The 22,871-nt window shown below is 45.6% G+C and overlaps 1 protein-coding gene across 1 annotated transcript; it reads left to right on the plus strand.

Moving 5' to 3' along the window:
- The first annotated feature begins 19,544 nt into the window (after positions 1–19,544).
- On the plus strand, positions 19,545–21,626 carry LOC123107532 (pentatricopeptide repeat-containing protein At1g09900). Its single transcript, XM_044529511.1, has one exon. It carries the CDS (start codon positions 19,640–19,642, stop codon positions 21,299–21,301), a length of 1,662 nt encoding a protein of 553 aa, XP_044385446.1. The 5' UTR covers positions 19,545–19,639; the 3' UTR covers positions 21,302–21,626.
- The last annotated feature ends 1,245 nt before the right edge of the window (positions 21,627–22,871 follow it).

Consider the following 22,871-nt stretch of genomic DNA (forward strand, 5'->3'; position numbering starts at 1 on the left):
CTCGCTCCCTCGTGTTATGCCTTCTTCTCCCATGCACCTGAGTATGCAAACACACAAAGACTTAGGCAGTAGAAATCTCTCATTAAAATAAATAGCATATTCAACTAAGAGAGAATTCACCTGTTGTTCTATTATCTTTGCACGAGCTCTTGTGATAGGCCCAATTCTGATTTCATCATTGGATGTCTTCTTTGCAGCCACTTGGTGATCATCATCATAGGTTGGAGATGGGTCAAGTGTAGGGATGTCCTCATCAAATACTGGCATATTTTGGGGGATGATATAACACAGGAGGTCCTTCTTGCTATCAATTCTAGGAAGATTCCGGCTGAGTGGAATGATAAAACAATGTTATGATCCCGAAGATTGATTCGCCAGAACTGGTAACTCAATTTCGCCCCATAAGCCTCTGCAATGTTCTTTATAAAATTATCTCCAAGATGTTGGCGTCACGTCTGAAAAATATCCTCCCTGAGATTATCTCGCCTACACAAAGTGCTTTCGTACCAGGAAGGATGATTACTGACAATATTCTGATAGCATATGAATGTGTTCATAAAATCAAGAATAAGAGGGCTGGACAAACTGGTCTGTGTGCGGTAAAATTGGACATGCATAAAGCTTATGACAGGGTGGAATGGTCCTTTTTACATGATATGATGGCTGCTTTGGGATTTCATGAACATTGGATTGAGATGATGATGGCTTGTGTAAGATCTGTCAGGTATAAAGTGAGGTTTAATTCTCAAGAGATGGATTCTTTTACTCCTACTAGGGGTATTAGACAGGGGGACCCCATCTCCCCTTACTTGTTCCTCTTATGTGCGGAAGGTCTTTCTAGTAGATTGCAGTATGAAGAAGAAGCTGGTGGCATAGAAGGCATCAGAGTGTGCAGAAATGCACCATCAGTATCACACATATTATTCGCTGATGATTCTTTGATTCTAATGAAAGAAGACACTTTAAATGCAGCTTCCTTACAGCATGTTCTAGAGACCTACTGTCAGAGTTTGGGACAATTGGTGAGTTTGTCGAAATCTAGTGTCTTTTTCAGTCCAAACACTCCTATCGTATCTAGGACTGAAATTTGCCAACAGTTAAACATTGACACTGAAGCTTTATCTGACAAGTATCTCGGGCTTCCGACGATGGTGGGAGCAGATAGAAGTGACTGTTTTAGGCACTTTTGTGAAAGAATTAAAGAAAGGCTACAAGGATGGATGGAGAAATGGCAAGGAAATTCTTATTAAATCTGTAGCTCAAGCAATCCCAGTTTTTGCCATGTCGGTCTTTAGTATACCTAAAGGGATTTGCAAAGAGATCACTGATTTGATTGCTCAGTTTTGGTGGGGGGCTGATGAGGAACACAAAAGGATGCATTGGTACACTTGGTGGAAACTTTGCTATCCAAAAAATGAAGGTGGGATGGGCTTTAGGGATCTCCACTCTTTCAATTTGGCAATGCTCTCGAAACAATGTTGGCGACTTATCACCAACCCAGATTCTCTTTGTGCTCAAGTTTTGAAAGCAAAATATTATCCAAATGTAAATTTACTCCAAGCAACACTGAAAAACGGAGCATCATTTACATGGCAAAGTATTATGAAGGGGTTAGAAACTTTTAAGTTGGGATATATATGGCGCATCGGAACTGGAGAGAATGTGAATATATGGAGTGATCCTTGGGTGCTAGCCAGCCCGGATAGGAAGGTTATCTCAAACCGAGGTCAAATATTCTCTCGGTCGTCGGTGATCTCATTGACCCTCATACGGGAGCATGGGACGAGCCCCTGATCCGTTCTATTTTTAATCCTGTCGACGCCAGAAGAATCATGCAAATCCCAATTAATCACAATGCATTTGATGATTTTATTGCCTGGAACCCAGATCGGAGGGGTATTTTTTCAGTTCGTTCGGCGTACCGCTTACAATGGATTCAATCTTTTTAGGCGCATGCAAATGTATTGGCACGCCCAACTGAATCAAACTTACCGGAAGTATGGCCTACACTATGGAAACTGCAGGTTCCACGTAAGATTCAGATTTTTTATTGGTGTGCACTTCATGGAATTATCCCCCTAAGATCCATACTCACTAATAGACATGTGGGTACCAATGACTCATGTCCGATTTGTCACCAGGACGCAAAAGATGTATACCATCTGCTTTTTGACTGTACACATGCAAAGGAATTGTGGCTCTGACTAGGTATACTGGATATTGCTGAAGAAGCAAAGTTAATTGATCGCTCTGGTTCAATCATACTCTAACACCGGATCCTAGCAGACTCCAGACCGATCCCTATAAAGCCTAATTTGGATGTAAAACAAGTGATAGCGGTTGGGGCTTGGTACTTATGGTGGGTGCGCCGTGAGCTCACCCATGATGGATCACCGCCACCTCCCTCGAGATGGCCTATTTCGGTCCTGGCAATTGCAAACAATTTTCATCAAGCCAACTTAAAAGTTCGTGTTGTACATGAACATAAATGGAGCAAGCCGGAACCCAAGTTTGTGAAGCTAAATGTGGATGCCTCTTTCCATATGGATGAGGGTGCAGGAGCCATTGCAGCTGTTCTTAGAGACAGTAATGGTAATTTTTTGGCGGCACAATGTCGGTTTATACCTTATGCAGCAGATGTGGTGACAACAGAGGCTATGGCTATGCGTGATGGACTAATCTTTGCAAACTCTCTGGGGTTCCCTCGAGTGGAAGCTGAGTCTGACTCCTTGACGGTAATTGATTATTGTACTGGACAGACAAGATGGTGGGATGCTGTGGCGACGATCTTTGCGGAATGTGTGGACGTGTCTTCGTCGATCGGGAAGGTCGAATTTAAACATTGTTATCATTCTTCTAATCAAGCGACGCATGTGCTAGCTAATCATGGTTTTTGTAATAAGATTTCTAGTAGTTGGACGGGGGCCCTCCGGGCTGCCTAATTCCAAACCTTGTGGACGATGCAACCCTTGTTTAATTTTAATAAAGCTAGCCATGATGGCCTTCCCTAAAAAAACAGTCTTCCCTCGAAAAAGGGATTCATATTTGATCTTGGGAATACAGTTCAGTAGGAGAAGGTAGTTTGTGCAGTGCATGTTCAAACTTCTACAAGAAAAACCATGGAGCAAGCCACCATAGGGAGTATGCAAATTTTTAACGTTGACGGTGTTGTCATAAGGCGAGGGAGCAGAGGTGCAGCGACTATGGTGTGCCGCGATGATCACGGAAAATATATGGGATCTTCGTGTAAGCAGCACACTGGATCTGGGAGCAATTAGGGATTCAAATTCGAAATTGGGGAAAGTTTCGGTAGCTAGCCGCCCAACCACCCTCACAGCTATCCGTTTACATCGGCCATCCAATTCCTAGCCAACTATTATAGGAAGAGATCGATGTCTATTTAAACGAGTGACTGTTGGTACAGTTAACGGGCCAGGCTGTAGTCTTTGAGCCAACGCGGTGGGTTGGTCGTTCGCTTGGGCCGCCGGGCCGGCCCATCTCCTTGCTTGAAATCTTCCTCGCCATCTTCAGTTGTCGGATCCACTACAAGCCACTGATCGGCAGCAGCTTGTCCCGATTGAACCAGCGGTTCAGTCCCTACCTTGGCGACGCTGACATCCCCCTCTCCTTGTGAACCGGCTTGTCCCCAAGCCGGAGCGCGCGGAAATTCTTGCTTCAATGAGTCCAGATCCTCCCAAGTAGTAGTAGCTGGTGTACCGCCACTCCAGAGAATTAAACCTTGCATCACTATCTTCCGGCCAGATTGACGAACGCGATGATCCAGAACCTGCACAGGCACTTGCAGAATGGCTGTAGGAGAAGGTAACTGTGTTTGTACCCGAGTCATTGGCAGAATGAACTTCTTAAGCTAGGACACATGAAACACTGGGTGTATACGACTGTTAAGAGGCAACTCCAGTTGGTGGGGAACGTCTCCATTTTTTTCGATGATCTTGTAAGGACCAAAGAACTTGAATGAGAGCTTATGGTTGGCTTTTCTAACAAATAATGATTGCAGATATGGTTGTAGTTTAAGAAACACTAGATCATTGATAGTAAAAACTCTTTAAGTTCGTTTCTTGTCTGCCTGATGCTTCATTCGATGCTGCACACGCAACAAATGCTGTCTGACCGAAGCAATCATCAACTATCTGGAGTCCAGCCAGGATTGGATATCTACGGGAGTAATTGTGTCAGAAGCAGATATTCCAAAGAACCGCGGAGTCTATCCATAAATGATCTTAAAGGGTGATTTATTCAGTGCAGAATGCCAGTTGGTATTGTACCAGAATTCACAAAGCGACATCCATTTGCTCCACTTAGTAGGATGGGCACTGATGAAACACCTCAGAAAGCACTCAATTTGCTGATTTACTCTTTCAGTTTGGCCGCCAGTCTTTGGGTGATATGTTGTACTCATATTTAGTTCTACTCCAGTTCTTGATATAAGCAGTTGCTAGAAGGAACTAGTGAAAATGGGGTCCCTATCACATATTATTAGCCTGGGCATACCATGTAACTTGTACACATTATCTATGAAAACTTCATCCACTTTCTGAGCATTGAAGGGGTGTGAGAGAGGAATCAAATGGCCATATTTAGGGATCTTGTCAATCACCACCAGTATGCAATTATATTGGAAGGATGTAGGAAGACCTAATATAAAATCCATGAACATTGTGTCCCAAGCTTTGGAAGGTACTGGCAGAGGAGATAACAATCTAGGGTATTGAACTCTCTCTGGTTTAGCTTGCTGACACACCAAGCAGGACCGTACTTGAGTTTTGATGAATTTTTTCATTCCTTGCCACCTGAAGAGAGAGATAATTCTTTTGTATGTGATTGTAAACCCAGAATGTCACCCAACTGGACTAGCATGAAAGGCTGTAAAATCTTGAGGTGCAGAGCTACATCTGGCCCAACCAAGATACTGTTCATGTAACGAAGAAGACCTTGGTGCAGAGAGAACTGTGGCTTAGATGCAGGGTCTATGGCCAGTTGTTGCATTATGTCCTGTATTTTAGGGTCACCGTTGTAGCTCTTAACAATTTCCAGTAACCAAGTATGTTGTGCACAAGAGATCTGTTAGAGAACTGTTCCATCAGAAGATCTCCTCGAAAGTGCATCAGCAGCAGCATTGGTGTTCCCTTGTTTATATTGAATTGTGTAGTTTAAGCCCAGTAACTTAGTTAAGCATTTTTGTTGCCATGGGGTATGCAATCTCTGATCCTGTAGGTGTGCCAAACTTTTGTGATCAGTCTTGATAATGAACTGTTGCATTTGTAAGTAAGATCTCCACTGGTCTACAGCCAACATAATAGCCACGTATTCTTTTTCATTTACTGACAGACCTATGTTCTTAGGGCCCAAGGCCTTGCTAACAAATGCCAGTGGGTGACCCTATTGCATCAAAACAGCCCCAATGCCATAGTCACATGCATCTGTTTCCACAGTAAATGGTTTTAAAAAATCAGGCACACCCAAGACTGGAGCAGATGTGAGAGCTTGTTTGAGCACCACAAAGGCTTCTTCAGTAACACTGGTCCACACAAATGGTATCCCCTTTTTGAGAAGTCTAGTGAGAGGTTTGGCAATAATACCATAGTGCTTGATGAATTTCCTATAGTAACCACTGAGTCCAAGAAAACCCCTGACTTCCTTAACATTAGTTGGTGTAGGCCACTGTTGGATAGCTGTTATCTTGGCAGGATCTGTAGATACACCCTTAGCATAAATGACATGTCCCAAGTAAGCAATTTCCTATTGATCAAATGCACACTTGGACATCTTAACTTTCCATTCTTTTTCTTTCAAAATTGTCAGAACCTGAGCAACATGCTCCAAATGCTCCTCAAATGTTTTGCTAAAAACTAGTATGTCATTAAAGAAACACAATACACACTTCCTGAGAAGAGGAGACATATCAAAGTTCATAGCCCCTTGAAATGTTGCTGGAGCTCCAGTCAGACCCATGGAAACTACAAGAAACTCAAAGTGGCCATGGTGTGTTTGAAATGCAGTTTTGTACTCTTCTCCTGGAGCTAACCTGATCTGGTGAAATCCATCTTTGAGGTCCATTTTGGTAAACCAACATTCTCCAGCTAGTTCATCCAACAACTCATCTATAATGGGTATTGGGTATTTGCTCTTCAGAGTGATAGCATTCAAATGTCTAAAATCAACAACTAGTCTCCATTCCCCTTCTTCCTTTTTCTTGACCATGAGGACATGAGAAGAAAATGGGCTTTTGCTGGGTCGAATCATTCCCAAGGACAAGAGCTCTACAATGTGCTTTTCTAACTCATCTTTAAGCTGGGGGGCGATCCGGTATGGCCTGACAGAAACTGGTCGTGCACCTGGGATCAGAGGGATGTGGTGGTCTTGCATTCTTCTAGGAGGGAGGCCAGTGGGAGGCTGAAAAACTGTAGGAAACTTGTCCAACACTGCTTGCATTTCAGGACAAACTGAAGAAGTTGCAGAACACTGAATGAGAGATAAGGATATCACTGTAAGTGCAAATTCAGTAGGCAACAGGCCTTGCAAAGTAACTGTTGTGCCAGACTGCTGGACTGCCATCCACTTCTGAGTCCAATCCACTTGCATAGGACTGTGTTGAGCCAGCCAATCAAGGCCCAATATACCATCATAAGTGGACAACTGTAAAAGCCTGAAATCAGAAGAGAAGTCAGCACTACAACAACTCCATTTGCACTGTCGTAACATCTGAGAACACTGCAATGATGCTCCTCCTACCATTGTAACAGAAACTGTAACAGTATCCTGGATATCCACCAACACAGGAGCAAAAGAGCTATCTATGAACGAGTGAGTGCTGCCCGAGTCCACCAAGAAAACCATAGTGTGCCCTTGTAGCTAAATTTCCAACTGTAGGGATGGAGCATTGGGGTCCTTTCCAACTGCAGCAGCTGACAACCTCATATTGTGAACAAAAGCTGTATTAGACTCTGAACTATCTGACTGGAGAGATTCCATCGACTGAACATGATCAATCAGTTCTTGAACAAAATGCAACTGGACCGTTGATTTGCACACATGATCACGAGACCACTTTTCTCCACATACGAAACAAAGCCCTTTAGACTTGCGGTAAGAGCGCAGTGCAGACCACTTGTCATCAACCGGTGTTGATTTCCGAGTTTTAGACTAAAGCCGTGTTGGGGAACGTAGCAGAAATTCAAAATTTTCCTACGAGTCACCAAGATCTATCTATGGAGAGACTAGCAACGAGAGAGAGGAAAGTGCATCTACATACCCTTGTAGATCGCTAAGCGGAAGCGTTCAAGAGAACGGGGTTGAAGGAGTCGTACTCGTCGTGATCCAAATCACCGGAGATCCTAGTGCCGAACGGATGGCACCTCCGCGTTCAACACACGTGCAGCCCGGTGACGTCTCCCACGCCTTGATCCAGCAAGGAGAGAGGGAGAGGTTGGGGAAGACTTCGTCCAACAGCAGCACAACGGCGTGGTGGTGATGGAGGAGCGTGGCAATCCTGCAGGGCTTCGCCAAGCACTGCGGGAGACAAGGAGAAAGAGAGGTAGGGCTGCGCCAGGGAGAGGTGGAAACTCTTGTGTATGGCAGCCCCAAAACCTCAAGTATATATAGGGGAGAGGGAGGGGGCTGCGCCCCCTTTAGGGTTCCCACCCCAAGGGGTGTGGCTGCCCCCAAAAACCCATCTAGGGTGGCGGCCAAGGGGGGAAGAGGGGGAAACTTGCCCCCAAGCAAGGTGGAGGCGACCCCTCCCCAAACCCTCGTGAAAGTGCGTTATGTCGACTAGAGGGGGGGGGTGAATAGGCGATTTTTATGAATTCTTCACTGAGGAATTTGCCGGTGAGGAAATTCCTTAGCGAAGAACTATTAGCAGCGGAATAAGTACTTAGAAGTAAGCATGACACAATACAAGCATGGTCATCATGATGAAATGAAGACTAGCGCAGAGTACAGAAAGCGTAATCACAGGATAACACAAGATGAAGACATACAGACTGAAGAAATTGAACTGAGGAAATTGAGAAAGTCTTCAGTCAAAGTCTTCAAACACAGATATGAACAAACACTCAACACAGTAATGAGGAAATGAAAGGGTTGAGGAAATAGAACCAGTTAGGTTGGTGAAGACAATGATTTGGTAGACTAGTTCCAACTGCTGTCTCAGTTGTACGTCTGGTTAGAGCGGCTGAGTATTTAAACTCGAGGACACATAGTCCCGGACACCCAGTCGCTGAGCACGCAGCTCAGGACACCCAGTCCTCACCGTATTCTCCTTGAACTAAGATCACATAGATCCCGTCCAATCACTCGTGGTAAGTCTTCAGGCGACTTCCAAACCTTCACAGACTTGGTCACTCGGCGATCCACAATTCCTCTTGGATGCTCTAGACCTTGACGCCTAACCGTATGGAAGAAGCACAGTCTTCAAAGGTAACAAGCGTCGGATCCACGCAAGATGAATTTCTTCAGTGATGCTCAATCACTTTGGGGTTTGTAGGTGTTTGGGTTTGGGATTTTCCTCACTTGATGATTTTCGCTCAAAGTCCTCGGAGGATGGGTTGCTCTCAAATGACAAGTGTCAAGTTCTGTCGGAGCAGCGAACCAGCTAGTGGTTGTAGGGGGCGGCTATTTATAGCCTAGGGAGCAGCCCGACATGATAAGACATAAATGCCCCTCAATGATATGACCGTTAGGTGGATAAGATATTTTGGGACAGCTGGCGCGCAGCACAGCAACGGTCGGAAATTTGACTCTCAAATTCCTCAGGGCTATCATGTTCCTCACTGTGTAGGTAATTCGCACTGGCGAATTCCTAACTCCTCTGTCAGAACAAATTCATCAGCGACCAGAAGAACTTCGTCTCTGTCACTGAAGAAAGTGGCTGAACTGTATGAGATTTCCAAAGGCTTCACTCGAAGGGATTGGTAGGTGTATGATTTTGAGTTGAGCATCACATGGAAATTTTTCCTTAGTATTTCCTCGACCCCCTTTAACAGTACGGTGTTTCCTATGACTCAAGAAAGAGAAAATGAAACTACGAAAACAAAAGTCTTCACGCTTCATGTTCCACAAATGAATACCAAGTCTTCAAGGTCACACCAATTTCTTCACTTTCAAAGTCTTCAGAAAGTCTTCAGAATATCAAAGTCTTCAGTTGAAGAACTTCATTTTTAGGGGTTGACTTTCTCTGTAAATATCAAACTCCTCATAGACTTATAGACCTACGTACACTTACAAACGCATTAGTCCCTTAACCTATAAGTCTTCAATACACCAAAATCACTAAGGGGCACTAGATGCACTTACACCTCGGCGCCTTGGGCCCTTGTGGGTGGGGGCACCAGCCCACCTGGGGCTGGTCCCCTCCCACACTTGGCCCATGCTACCCTCTGGGGCTGGTGGCCCCACTTGGTGGACCCCCGGGACCCTCCCGGTGGTCCCGATACGTTACCGATAGCACCCGAAACCTTTCCGGTGACCAAAACAGGACTTCCCATATATAAATCTTTACCTCCGGACCATTCCGAAACTCCTCGTGACGTCCGGGATCTCATCCGGGACTCCGAACAACATTCGGTAACCACGTATATCTATTCCCTATAACCCTAGCATCATCGAACCTTAAGTGTGTAGACCCTATGGGTTCGGGAACCATGCAGACATGACCGAGACAACTCTCCAGCCAATAACCAATAGTGGGATATGGATACCCATGTTGGCTCCCACATGTTCCACGATGATCTCATCGGATGAACCACGATGTCAAGGATTCAATCAACCCCGTATACAATTCCCTTTGTCTAGCGGTATTGTACTTGCCCGAGATTCGATCATCGATATGCCGATACCTTGTTCAATCTCGTTACCGGCAAGTATCTTTACTCATTCTGTAACACATCATCCCGTGATCAACCCCTTGGTCACATTGTGCACATTATGATGATGTCCTACCGAGTGGGCCCAGAGATACCTCTCCGTTACACGGAGTGACAAATCCCAGTCTCGATTCGTGCCAACCCAACAGACACTTTCGGAGATACCCGTAGTGCACCTTTATAGACACCCAGTTACGTTGTGACATTTGGTACACCCAAAGCATTCCTACGGTATCCGGGAGTTGCACAATCTCATGGTCTAAGGAAATGATACTTGACATTAGAAAAGCTTTAGCATACGAACTACACGATCTTTGTGCTAGGCTTAGGATTGGGTCTTGTCCATCACATCATTCTCCTAATGATGTGATCCCATTATCAACAACATCCAATGTCCATGGTCAGGAAACCGTAACCATCTATTGATCAACGAGCTAGTCAACTAGAGGCTTACTAGGGACATGGTGTTGTCTATGTACCCACACATGTATCTGAGTTTCCTATCAATACAATTATAGCATGGATAATAAACGATTATCATGAACAAGGAAATATAATAATAATAACTAATTTATTATTGCGTCTAGGGCATATTTCCAACAGTCTCCTACTTGCACTAGAGTCAATAATCTAGTTCACATCGCCATGTGATTAACATTTGACAGGTCACATCGCCATGTGACCAACATCCAAAGAGTTCACTAGTGTCACTAAACTAGTTCACATCACCATGTGATTAAGACTCAATGAGTTCTAGGGTTTGATCATGTTTTGCTTGTGAGAGAGGGTTTAGTCGACGGGTCTGCAACATTCAGATCCGTATGTACTTCGCAAATCTCTAGGTCATATTGGTACTTCGCAAATCTCTAGGTCATATTGTAAATGCTGCTTCCACGCTCCACTTGGAGCTATTCCAAATGGTCGCTCCACTATACATATCCGGTTTGCTACTCAGAGTCATTCCAATAGGTGTTAAAGCTTGCATCGACTTAACCCTTTACGCCGAACTCTTTATCACCTCCATAATCGAGAAACATTTCCTTCTTCCTCTAAGGATAATTTTGACCGCTATCTAGTGATCCACTCCTGGATCACCTTTGTACCCTCTTGCCAGACATGTGGCAAGGCACACTTCCGGTGCGGTACACAGCATAGCATACTATAGAGCCTACGTCTGAAGCATAGGGGACAACCTTCGTCCTTTCTCTCTCTTCTGCCGTGGTTGAGCTTTAACTCTTAACTTCATACCTTACAACTCAGGCAAGAACTCCTTTTTTGACTGATCCATCTTGAACACCTTCAAGATCATGTCAAGGTATGTGCTCATTTGAAAGTACCATTTAGAATTTTTTGATCTATCCTCATAGATCTTGATGCTCAATGTTCAAGCAGCTTATTCCAGGTTTTCTATTGAAAAAAACTTTTCAAATAACCCTATGTGCTTTCAAGAAATTCTACATCATTTCTGATCAACAATATGTCAACAACATATACTCATCAGAAATTCTATAGTGCTCCCACTCACTTCTTTGGAAATACAAGTTTCTCATAAACTTTGTATAAACCCAACATCTTTGATCATCTCATCAAAGCATATATTCCAACTCCGAGATGCTTACTCCAGTCCTTAGAAGGATTGTTGGAGCTTTGCATACTTATTAGCGTCTTTCAGGATTGTCAAAACCTTCTGGTTGTATCACATACAACCTTTCCTCAAGAAAATTGTCGAGGAAACAATGTTTTGACATCCTATCTACAAGATTTCATAAATAATGCAGTAACTGCTAATCCAATTCCAACAGACTCTTAGCATCGCTACGAGTGAGAAAGCCTCACCGTAGTCAACTCCTTGAACTTGTCGGAAAACATCTTAACAACAAGTCGAGCTTTCTTAATGGTGATACTTATCATCATTGTCCGTCTTCCTTTTAAAATCCATATGTACCCAATAGCCTTACGACCATCAAGCAGTTCTGACAAAGTCTACACTTTGTTTTCATACATGGATCCTCTCTCAGATTTTATGGCCTCGAGCCATTTGTCGGAATCCGGGCCCACCATCGCTTCTCCATAGCTCGTAGGTTCATTGTTGTCTAGCAACATGACCTCTAAGACAGGATTTCGTACCACTCTGAAGTAGTACGCGTCCTTGTCGACCTACGAGGTTTGGTAGTGACTTGATCCGAAGCATCATGATCACTATCATCAGCTTCCACTTCAATTGGTGTAGGTGCCACATGAACAACTTCCTGTGCCCTGCTACACACTGGTTGAAGTGATGGTTCAATAACCTCATCAAGTCTCCACCATCCTCCCACTCAATTCTTTCGAGAGAAACTTTTCCTCGAGAAAGGACCCGTTTCTAGAAACAATTACTTTTGCTTCCGGATCTGAAATAGGAGGTATACTCAACCATTTTGGGTATCCTATGAAGATGCATTTATCCGTTTTAGGTTTGAGCTTATCACGATGAAACTTTTTCACATAAGCGTCGCAGCCCCAAACTTTTAAGAAACGACAACTTAGGTTTCTCCAAACCATAGTTCAAACGGTGTCGTCTCAACGGAATTACGTGGTGCCCTATTAAAGTGAGTGCGGTTGTCTCTAATGCCTAACCCGTGAACGATAGTGGTAATTCGATAAGAGACATCATGGTACGCACCATATCCAATAGGGTGCAACTATGATGTTCGGACACACCATCACACTATGGTGTTCTAGGCGATATTAATTGTGAAACAATTTCCACAATGTCTTAATTGCGTGCCAAAGCTCGTAACTCAGATACTCATCTCTATGATCATATCATAGACATTTTATGCTCTCGTCACAGTGATCTTCAACTTCACTCTGAAATTACTTGAACCATTCAATAATTCAGACTTGTGTTTCATCAAGTAAATATACAACATCTACTCGAATCATCTGTGAAGTAAGAACATAACGATATTCACTGCATGCCTCAACACTCATTGGACTGCACACATCAAAATGTGTTACTTCCAATAAGTTGCTATCTTGTTCCATCTTACTGAAAACGAGGCTTTTCAGTCATCTTGCCCATGTGGTATGATTTGCATATCTCAAGTGATTCAAAATCAAGTGAGTCCAAACGATCCATCTGCATGGAGTTTCTTCATCCGTATACACCAATAGACATGGTTCGCATGTCTCAAACTTTTCAAAACAAGTGAGTCCAAAGATCCATCAACATGGAGCTTCTTCATGCGTTTTACACCAATATGACTTACATGGCAGTGCCACAAGTAAGTGGTACTATCATTACTATCTTATATCTTTTGGCATGAAAATGTGTATTACTATGATCGAGATTCACTAAACCATTCTTTTTAGGTGCAAGACCATTGAAAGTATTATTCAAATAAACAGAGTAACCATTATTCTCCTTAAATGAATAACCGTATTGCGATAGACATAATCCAATCATGTCTATGCTCAACGCAAACACCAAATCTCGATGGTAGAGGGAGCGTGCGATGCTTGATCACATTAACCTTGGAAACACTTCCAACACATATCGTCAGCTCACCTTTAGCTAGTCTCTGTTTATTCCGTAGCTTTTATTTCGACTTACTAACACTTAGCAACTGAACCGGTATCTAATACCCCGGTGCTACTAGGAGTACTAGTAAAGTACACATTAACATAATGTATATCTAATATACTTCTATCGACCTTGCCAGCCTTCTCATCTACCAAGTATCTAGGGTAATTCTGCTCTAGTGGTTGTTCCCTTACTACAGAAGCACTTAGTCTCGGGTTTGGGTTCAACCTTGGGTTTCTTCACTAGAGCAGCAGCTAATTTGCCGTTTCATGAAGTATCCCTTCTTTCCCTTGCCATTCTTGATACTAGTGGTTTCACTAACCATCAACAATTGATGCTCCTTCTTGATTTCTACTTTCGTGGTGTCGAACATCGCGAATAGCTCAAGGATCATCATATCTATCCCTGTTAAGTTATAGTTCATCACAAAGCTCTAGTAGCTTGGTGGAAATGTCTTTGGAGAAACATCACTATCTCATCTGAAAGATTAACTCCCACTCGATTCAAGTGATTGTCGTACTCAGACAATCTGAGCACAAGCTCAACGATTGAGCTTTTCTCCTTAGTTTGAAAATCGTCGGAGGTCTTATACCTCTTGACATGGGCATGAGCCTGAAATCCCAATTTCAGCCCTCGAAACATCTCATATGTTCCGCGACGTTTCGAAATCATCTTTGGTGCCTCAACTCTAAACCATTTAACTGAACTATCACGTAGTTATCAAAACGTGTATGTCAGATGTTCGCAACATCCACAGACGACGTTCGGGGTTCAACACATTGAGCGGTGCATTAAGGACATAAGCTTTCTACTATCTGCATAATCGCTACTGTCAACTTTCAACTATATTTTCTCTAGGAACATATCTAAAACTGTAGAACTACATCGCGAGCTATGACATAATTTGCAAAGGGCTTTTGACTATGTTCAGGATAATTAAGTTCATCTAATGAACTCCCACTCAGATAGACATCCCTCTAGTCACCTAAGTGATTACATGATCCGAGTCAACTAGGCCGTGTCCGATCATCACGTGAGACGGACTAGTCATCATGGGTGAACATCTTCATGTTGATCGTATCTACCATACGACTCATGCTCGACCTTTCGGTCTCTTGTGTTCCGAGGCCATGTCTGTACATGCTAGGCTCGTCAAGTCAACCTAAGTGTTTCGCGTGTGTAAATCTGGCTTACACCCATTGTATGTGAACGTTAGAATCTATCACACCCGATCATCACACGGTGCTTCTAAACGATGAACTTTCGCAATGGTGCACAGTTAGGGGGAACACTTTCTTGAAATTTTAATGAGGGATCATCTTATTTACTACCGTCGTTCTAAGCAAATAAGATGCATAAACATGATAAACATCACATGCAATCAAAAAGTGACATGATATGGCCAATATCATTTTGCTCCTTTTGATCTCCATCTTCGGGGCTCCACGATCATCATCGTCACCGGCATGACACCATGATCTCCATCATCATGATCTCCATCATCGTGTCTTCATGAAGTTGTCTCGCCAACTATTACTTCTACTACTATGGCTACCGGTTAGCAATAAAGTAAAGTAATTACATGGCGTTGTTCAATGACACGCAGGTCATACAATAAATTAAGACAACTCCTATGGCTCCTGCCGGTTGTCATACTCATCGACATGCAAGTCGTGATTTCTATTACAAGAACATGATCAATCTCATACATCACATATCATTCATCACATTCTTTTGGCCATATCACATCACATAGCATACCCTGCAAAAACAAGTTAGACGTCCTCTAATTGTTGTTTGCATGTTTTACGTGGCTGCTATGGGTTTCTAGCAAGAACTTTTCTTACCTACGCAAAGACCACAACGTGATATGCCAATTGCTATTTACCCTTCATAAGGACCCTTTTCATCGAATCCGATTTGACTAAAGTGGGAGAGACTGGCACCCACTAGCCACCTTATGCAACAAGTGCATGTCAGTCAGTGGAACATGTCTCACGTAAGTGTACGTGTAAGGTCGGTCCGGGCCGCTTCATCCCACAATACCGTCGAAACAAGATTGGACTAGTAACGGTAAGCATATTGAACAAAATCAACGCCCACAACTACTTTGTGTTCTATCGTGCAAAGAATCTACGCAATAGACCTAGCTCATGATGCCACTGTTGGGGAACGTAGCAGAAATTCAAAATTTTCCTACGAGTCACCAAGATCTATCTATGGAGAGACTAGCAATGAGAGAGAGGTGAGTGCATCTACATACCCTTGTAGATCGCTAAGCGGAAGCATTCAAGAGAACGGGGTTGAAGGAGTCGTACTCGTCGTGATCCAAATCACCGGAGATCCTAGTGCCGAACGGACGGCACCTCCGCGTTCAACACACGTGCAGCCCGGTGACGTCTCCCACGCCTTGATCCAGCAAGGAGAGAGGGAGAGGTTGGGGAAGACTCCGTCCAGTAGCAGCACAACAGCGTGGTGGTGATGGAGGAGCGTGGCAATCCTGCAGGGCTTCGCCAAGCACCGCGGGAGACAAGGAGAAAGAGAGGTAGGGCTGCGCCAGGGAGAGGTGGAAACTCTTGTGTATGGCAGCCCCAAAACCTCAAGTATATATAGGGGAGAGGGAGGGGGCTGCGCCCCCTTTAGGGTTCCCACCCCAAGGGGTGCGGCTTCCCCAAAAACCCATCTAGGGTGGCGGCCAAGGGGGGGAGAGGGGGAAACTTGCCCCCCAAGCAAGGTGGAGGCGCCCCCTCCCCAAACCCTAGGCGCCTTGGGCCCTTGTGGGGGGGGGGGCACCAGCCCACCTGGGGCTGGTTCCCTCCCACACTTGGCCTATGCTACCCTCTGGGGCCGATGGCCCCACTTGGTGGACCCCCGGGACCCTCCCGGTTGTCCCGGTACGTTACTGATAGCACCAGAAACCTTTCCGGTGACCAAAACAAGACTTCCCATACATAAATCTTTACCTCCGGACCATTCCGAAACTCCTCGTGACGTCCGGGATCTCATCCGGGACTCCGAACAACATTCTGTAACCACGTATATCTATTCCCTATAACCCTAGCGTCATCGAACCTTAAGTGTGTAGACCCTACGGATTCGGGAACCATGTAGAAACGACCGAGACAACTCTCCGGCCAATAACCAACAGCGGGATCTGGATACCCATGTTGGCTCCCACATGTTCCACGATGATCTCATTGGATGAACCACAATGTCGAGGATTCAATCAATCCCGTATACAATTCCCTTTGTCTAGCGGTATTGTACTTGCCCGAGATTCGATCGTCGGTATGCCGATACCTTGTTCAATCTCGTTACCGGCAAGTCTCTTTACTCATTCCGTAACACATCATCCCGTGATCAACCCCTTGGTCACATTGTGCACATTATGATGATGTCCTACCGAGTGGGCCCAGAGATACCTCTCCGTTACACGGAGTGACAAATCCCAGTCTCGATTCGTGCCAACCCAACAGACACTTTCGGAGATACCCGTAGTGCACCTTTATAGCCACCCAGTTACGTTGTGACATTTGGTACACCCAAAGCATTCCTACGGTATCCGGGAGTTGCACAATCTCATGGTCTAAGGAAATGATACTTGACATTAGAAAAGCTTTAGCATACGAACTACACGATCTTTGTGCTAGGCTTAGGATTGGGTCTTGTCCATCACATCATTCTCCTAATGATATGATCCTGTTATCAACGACATCCAATGTCCATGGTCAGGAAACCGTAACCATCTATTGATCAACGAGCTAGTCAACTAGAGGCTTACTAGGGACATGGTGTTGTCTATGTACCCACACATGTATCTGAGTTTCCTATCAATACAATTATAGCATGGATAATAAACGATTATCATGAACAAGGAAATATAATAATAATAACTAATTTATTATTTCCTCTAGGGCATATTTCCAACAAGCCGGTCTTCACTGACACGGGGTTTGGGAGGAAGAGGAAGTGGAAATGGACCCGACCGCACTCCCGTAGACGAGTTGATATGGGTGTTACTCCCTCCCGAAGCTCCTCATGCATCAAGGCCAAATCATATGCTAAATCTAAATCCTTGGGCTTCTGAAGCGCCACAGCAACTCGAACACCCGTTTTGAGTCCGTCGAGGAAACGAGTGGTGTAATGTAAGGTGTTGGGAATTTCCTCATATGCGGACAACTGATCATACAAATCAGCGAATCTATCCACATAATCCACAACTGTGCTAGTCTGGGCTATACGGAAGAGCTGGCGGAGCAGTGTCTAGTGTTGATTTCTGCCAAAGCGACTCCACAAACTGTAGCAGAATTCAGACCATGACATGTTTGGAGACTTGCGTTGGACTGATTCCAACCACCGAGCTACTGCCCCATCAAATTGAGACGTCGCCAGCGAGATCCATCTGTGCGGCGGAGTATTCCAGAGTTTGAACTGGTCTTCGCGCCTGTTTTGCCACAACCTCGGGTTTGCATCGTCGAATCAAGATAGATCCACACGAACACCAAACGAGAACGCGTCGGCAGTATCTGGGTAGCCCGCATCACCGATAGGAGGAGAACAAGCACGAAAATTGGAATAACGCGCACCTCTGTTCGGAGGAGGGACATAAGTGTTATGTGCCTTCCCCCGATGTTCCTGATCGATGCCAAGGGAGTCGGAGGCGGCGCTGTGACCACTCCCAGCCATCCGTGAAAGGTCTCGACGCGCCCGGTTGGTTCCCGCGGTCGCTCGCTGCGGACTTGCTCGATATCGAGCACAAACTCGTCCCGCACGCCGTCCACCCGCGTTGACAACAGAGCGTCGAGCGCCGTCGTGTTCGCCTGGATGAGCTTGTCGACGGCTTGGAGAAGATTGTCGCTGTGCTTCTTGAAGTGCTGGTCCAAGTCGGCGGTGAAATCCGCCTGCAGAAGCGCGTAGACGCCACGCCCGTCCTCGGACAACTTGTCCATCGCCTCCACTCGCCGCCGATCTCGCCACCGCGTCCAGTGGTGATGCCGCGGAAGCTCCAGGACCGCTGAATCTGATACCAACTGTAAGCAGCACACTGGATCTGGGAGGAATTAGGGATTCAAATTCGAAATTGGGGAAAGTTTCGGTAGCTAGCCACCCAACCACCCTCACAGCTATCCGTTTACACCGGCCGAAGCCGTCATCCAATTCCTAGCCAACTATTACAGGAAGAGATCGATGTCTATTTAAACGAGTGACCGTTAGTATAGTTAACAGGCCAGGTTGTAGTCTTTGAGCCAACGCGGTGGGTTGGTCGTTCGCTTGGGCCGTCGGGCCGGCCCATCTCAGGCCGCTGATCAACAATAGCTCGTCCCGACTGAACCAGCGGTTCAGTCCCTGCCTTGGCGACGTTGACACTTCGTGTATAACTTTCTCCGACTCGCTTGCCGGGAAGCACTGGCACCCGCAAATGATCTACAGATCAATAAAATTCTTGTGTATTCAAACTGTATGACAGTGGTTAAGGACGTGAAGAAGAAATTTTGAGGCTGATATGGTGCCATCATCAAAGAAAATTAATGCAAGATCAAAGGAGTTCGAAAGCTGCAAATTCATTCATGAGAGTAGTAGAAGAATTTTTTTAGGTTGATTCTTTAGCTAAATTTTCTTTGTCTCTAGACTTAGGTAGACATGTTTGATTGATTCATCTGCATGATATTGTAATGATCCCTTTGAACTTATTTGAATAAAAATTGTTGTACCCCTAAAAAAACAGACTTCACTCCATATGAAGATACCGTGCATTCAAGTTTTCATTGGGCACATTTAGCATGCCTCGAATTCATTTTTTCTTTGAATTACTCTTTTTTTTGTGTATAGATTTCGCACGGGAAACTTTTATAGGAGAAGTTTGAATTCGTTCTATTCAGATATTGAGCGGTCTTGGTTTGAAATGGTTTAATTTTTTAGGCTTTTTTAGCAAAAAAAAAGGCTATTTGAAATGGTTTAATTGCCTGCATAATTTGGGCAGCCTTTGCTCTCTTTTTTTTGAGCTTGCTAAAGTTATGTCCACAAAAGATGCATGAAAAATGGAAGCCCAGATACGTTAGAGAAAATGAGGCCTGCACAGCCAACGGGCTTCGTAGTCTCGTAGGTGTAGAAAAAAAACTCCGAGGCTCGGAGGTCTCCACGCCTCCACCGCCCCACTCACAACCTTATCGTCGCCGCGGCCTGAGCACAGATGGCGCCGCCGGCAGCAGCGCCGCCTCCCGCCATGTCCGCCCTCCCCACCTTCGCCTCCTCCCACCCATACCCTTCCCTCACCACGCCCAAAACCGCCGCCCTCAAACCGCGCCTCAACCTGGCCTATGCCGGCGCCGCCGCGGCCCCCAATGCCGTCCCCCACCGCAGCGCCGCCGCCTCCAACGACCGCCTGCGGGGTCTGGTCCGCCGCGGCGACCTCGAGGAGGCCCTCCGGCTCGTCGAGTCCATGGCGGGCATCGAGCCGTCCGCGGCCGCCGCGGGGCCCTGCGCCGCGCTCATCAAGAAGCTGTGCGCGTCCGGGCGCACCGCGGAGGCCCGGCGCGTGCTGGCCGCCTGCGAGCCCGACGTCATGGCCTACAACGCGATGGTCGCCGGGTACTGCGTCACGGGGCAGCTCGACAACGCCCGCCGGCTCGTCGCGGCGATGCCCATGGAGCCCGACGCCTACACCTACAACACCCTCATCCGCGGCCTGTGCGGGCGCGGCAGGACCGACAACGCCCTGGCGGTGCTCGACGATATGCTCCGCCGGGGGTGCGTGCCCGACGTGGTCACCTACACCATCCTGCTCGAGGCCACCTGCAAGAGGAGCGGGTACAAGCAGGCCATGAAGCTGCTCGACGAGATGCGCGACAAGGGGTGCGCCCCGGACATCATCACCTACAACGTCGTGGTCAACGGCATTTGCCAAGAGGGGCGAGTCGATGATGCCATGGAGTTCTTGAAGAGCCTGCTGTCCTATGGATGCGAGCCAAACACGGTCAGCTACAACATTGTGCTGAAGGGCCTGTGCACCGCAGAGCGGTGGGAGGACGCCGAGAAGCTCATGGCTGAGATGAGTCGCAAGGGGTGCCCCCCAAATGTGGTGACATTCAATATGCTCATCAGCTTCTTGTGCCGGAGAGGATTGGTCGAGCCTGCGATGGAGATTCTTGAGCAGATCCCAAAGTACGGGTGCACGCCCAATTCGTTGAGTTACAACCCAATACTTCACGCATTCTGCAAGCAAAAGAAGATGGACAGAGCCATGGCGTTTGTGGAACTGATGGTGTCCAGTGGCTGTTACCCCGACATCGTCTCATACAACACTCTTCTTACCGCGCTGTGTCGCGGCGGGGAAGTTGATGCCGCTGTTGAGCTGCTTCATCAACTGAAGGACAAAGGCTGCACCCCTGTCTTGATTAGCTACAACACCGTCATCGATGGCCTTACCAAAGCCGGCAAGACAGAGGAAGCTTTAGAACTGCTGAATGAGATGGTTACCAAAGGGCTCCAACCGGACATAATCACTTACTCGACAATATCTTCTGGTCTTTGTCGGGAAGACAGAATCGAAGAAGCGATCAAAGCATTTTGTAAAGTGCAAGACATGGGCATAAGGCCCAACACTGTGCTGTACAACGCGATACTTCTTGGGCTCTGCAAAAGGCGTGAAACACACAGTGCTATCGATCTGTTTACTTACATGATATCGAATGGCTGCATGCCAAATGAATCGACCTACACTATATTGATTGAAGGCTTGGCTTACGAAGGCTTGGTCAAGGAGGCACGGGAAATGCTGGCTGAGTTGTGCTCCAGAGGAGTGGTGAGTAAGACTTTGGTAAATAAGGGAGCCATCCGGTTACTTGATGCTTGAAGGAACTATGCATACTTAAAAAGGTTGAGCAGACCAGTAGGAGTGTGTGGATCCAGGAATATGTTCTTCTGCATCTTCGGCAGTACGTAGAGATACTTCATTGTTCTTAATGATGTCTTATTCGATGCTGCCTTCTTATGAACATGTGAGTCTCCTTTCTTAATGTGAAGCGCACAGCCTCCTCCAGTTCAACTTGCTACAAACTTGTACAGGATTCTTCTCTATTCTTTAATATACTCAATAGGGAACTATCCTATCTCGTCTCCGTAGAACTGTTCTGACTGGAAAATAGTTTTGTTTTCTTAGATTACACAGACTAAAGAAAGGATTGCATTGACACTCTATTCTGATTCAAACTACTTATGCTGCTTTCTGAGCTGAGTTCGCAATAGAAACTGAGACAAATCCAATGTTTATGCTATTTAGCCAGATAATCATAGATACATAAATTTTCTGAAGTTTGCCTATCTGCTGTAACTATCCACTGAGTTCTTTGGTTATGCCAAGTTTATATTTTTATCATTCATCACTGTATCATGTATGAATATAACACCTGCATTTACTCTGGTTATAGCGGTGATGTTCAGTTATATATTCTATGCTATGTTTCCAGCAAAACATTAGAAACTTCAGTTGGCATTGCGCTGTTCATAGTGTTGGATCCATGCAGTTTGTTCTTTCCCAGTTTGCATAAAAAGGTTATTTTGTAGGTGACGAAGCATTGGCCATTGGTCAGAGTGACAGAGTAGATATTACTCCCTCTGTACGGAAATATAAGAGCATTTAGGTCACCACTTTAGTGATCTAAATGCTCTTATAATTCTTTATGGAGGGAGTACTTATCTACTAAACTTGTGAAGGAAGTTTTCAATAGTACTTCTGCAGTTACATTTCTACTGAATGTTTGAGTCCGAGTTTCTGTAAACTTCCGAGTTCCGACAGAATTTCAACGAAGCATGACTTTGCCCAGACTGTAGACACAACTATGATTGATCCCATAGAAAGAAATGCAGGGGGGGCCTTTCTTTTTTCTGAAAGATCCTGTTAAGTGCTGGCCTTTTCTTATAGTAGATATTTAGCAGGGAGCAAAGTTTACATGCAGGTCCAAAGGATCAAAGAAGGGGAAAAGAAAGGTAACGAAAAAGACCCCTCCGGAGGCAGCGACGTCCGGCTGATTTCTCACGACGGATCCCCGAAAGGGGACTCCGTGCACTTTGTGCCGGCTATTCGCCATAGCTCCAGGCATCTCCGGATTGACGCGACGATGCTGTTGCTGTTTATTGCCTTATTGGTGCAAGGCCCTTCTGAAGGTGCGGCTGTTTCTCTCTCGCCAGGGGTGCCGATTGATACGCCCTAACTGAATTTGGCACATGAGATGAGCAGCTGCCATGGAACTATCTTCTTTTGCAAGGGGTATCTTCCTTTCATTTATAATTTTTTTTTAAGTTGAGTTGAATCTTAATTCAAATCAATTCACAGTCCTGATATCCATTAGGAGAAACGGAGGGGCTTCACGAAAAATGTGTAGGCAGCTGCCATGGTTGTCTGTTTACTTACAGAATAGGACGAA

This window comes from Triticum aestivum, chromosome 1B (genome assembly GCF_018294505.1).
Source record: "Triticum aestivum cultivar Chinese Spring chromosome 1B, IWGSC CS RefSeq v2.1, whole genome shotgun sequence".
Taxonomy (NCBI): domain Eukaryota; kingdom Viridiplantae; phylum Streptophyta; class Magnoliopsida; order Poales; family Poaceae; genus Triticum; species Triticum aestivum.

What these genes read in the sequence shown, in the direction of transcription:
- LOC123107532 (XM_044529511.1), top strand. Translation starts at nt 19,640, where the DNA reads ATGGCGCCGCCGGCAGCAGCGCCGCCTCCCGCCATGTCCGCCCTCCCC.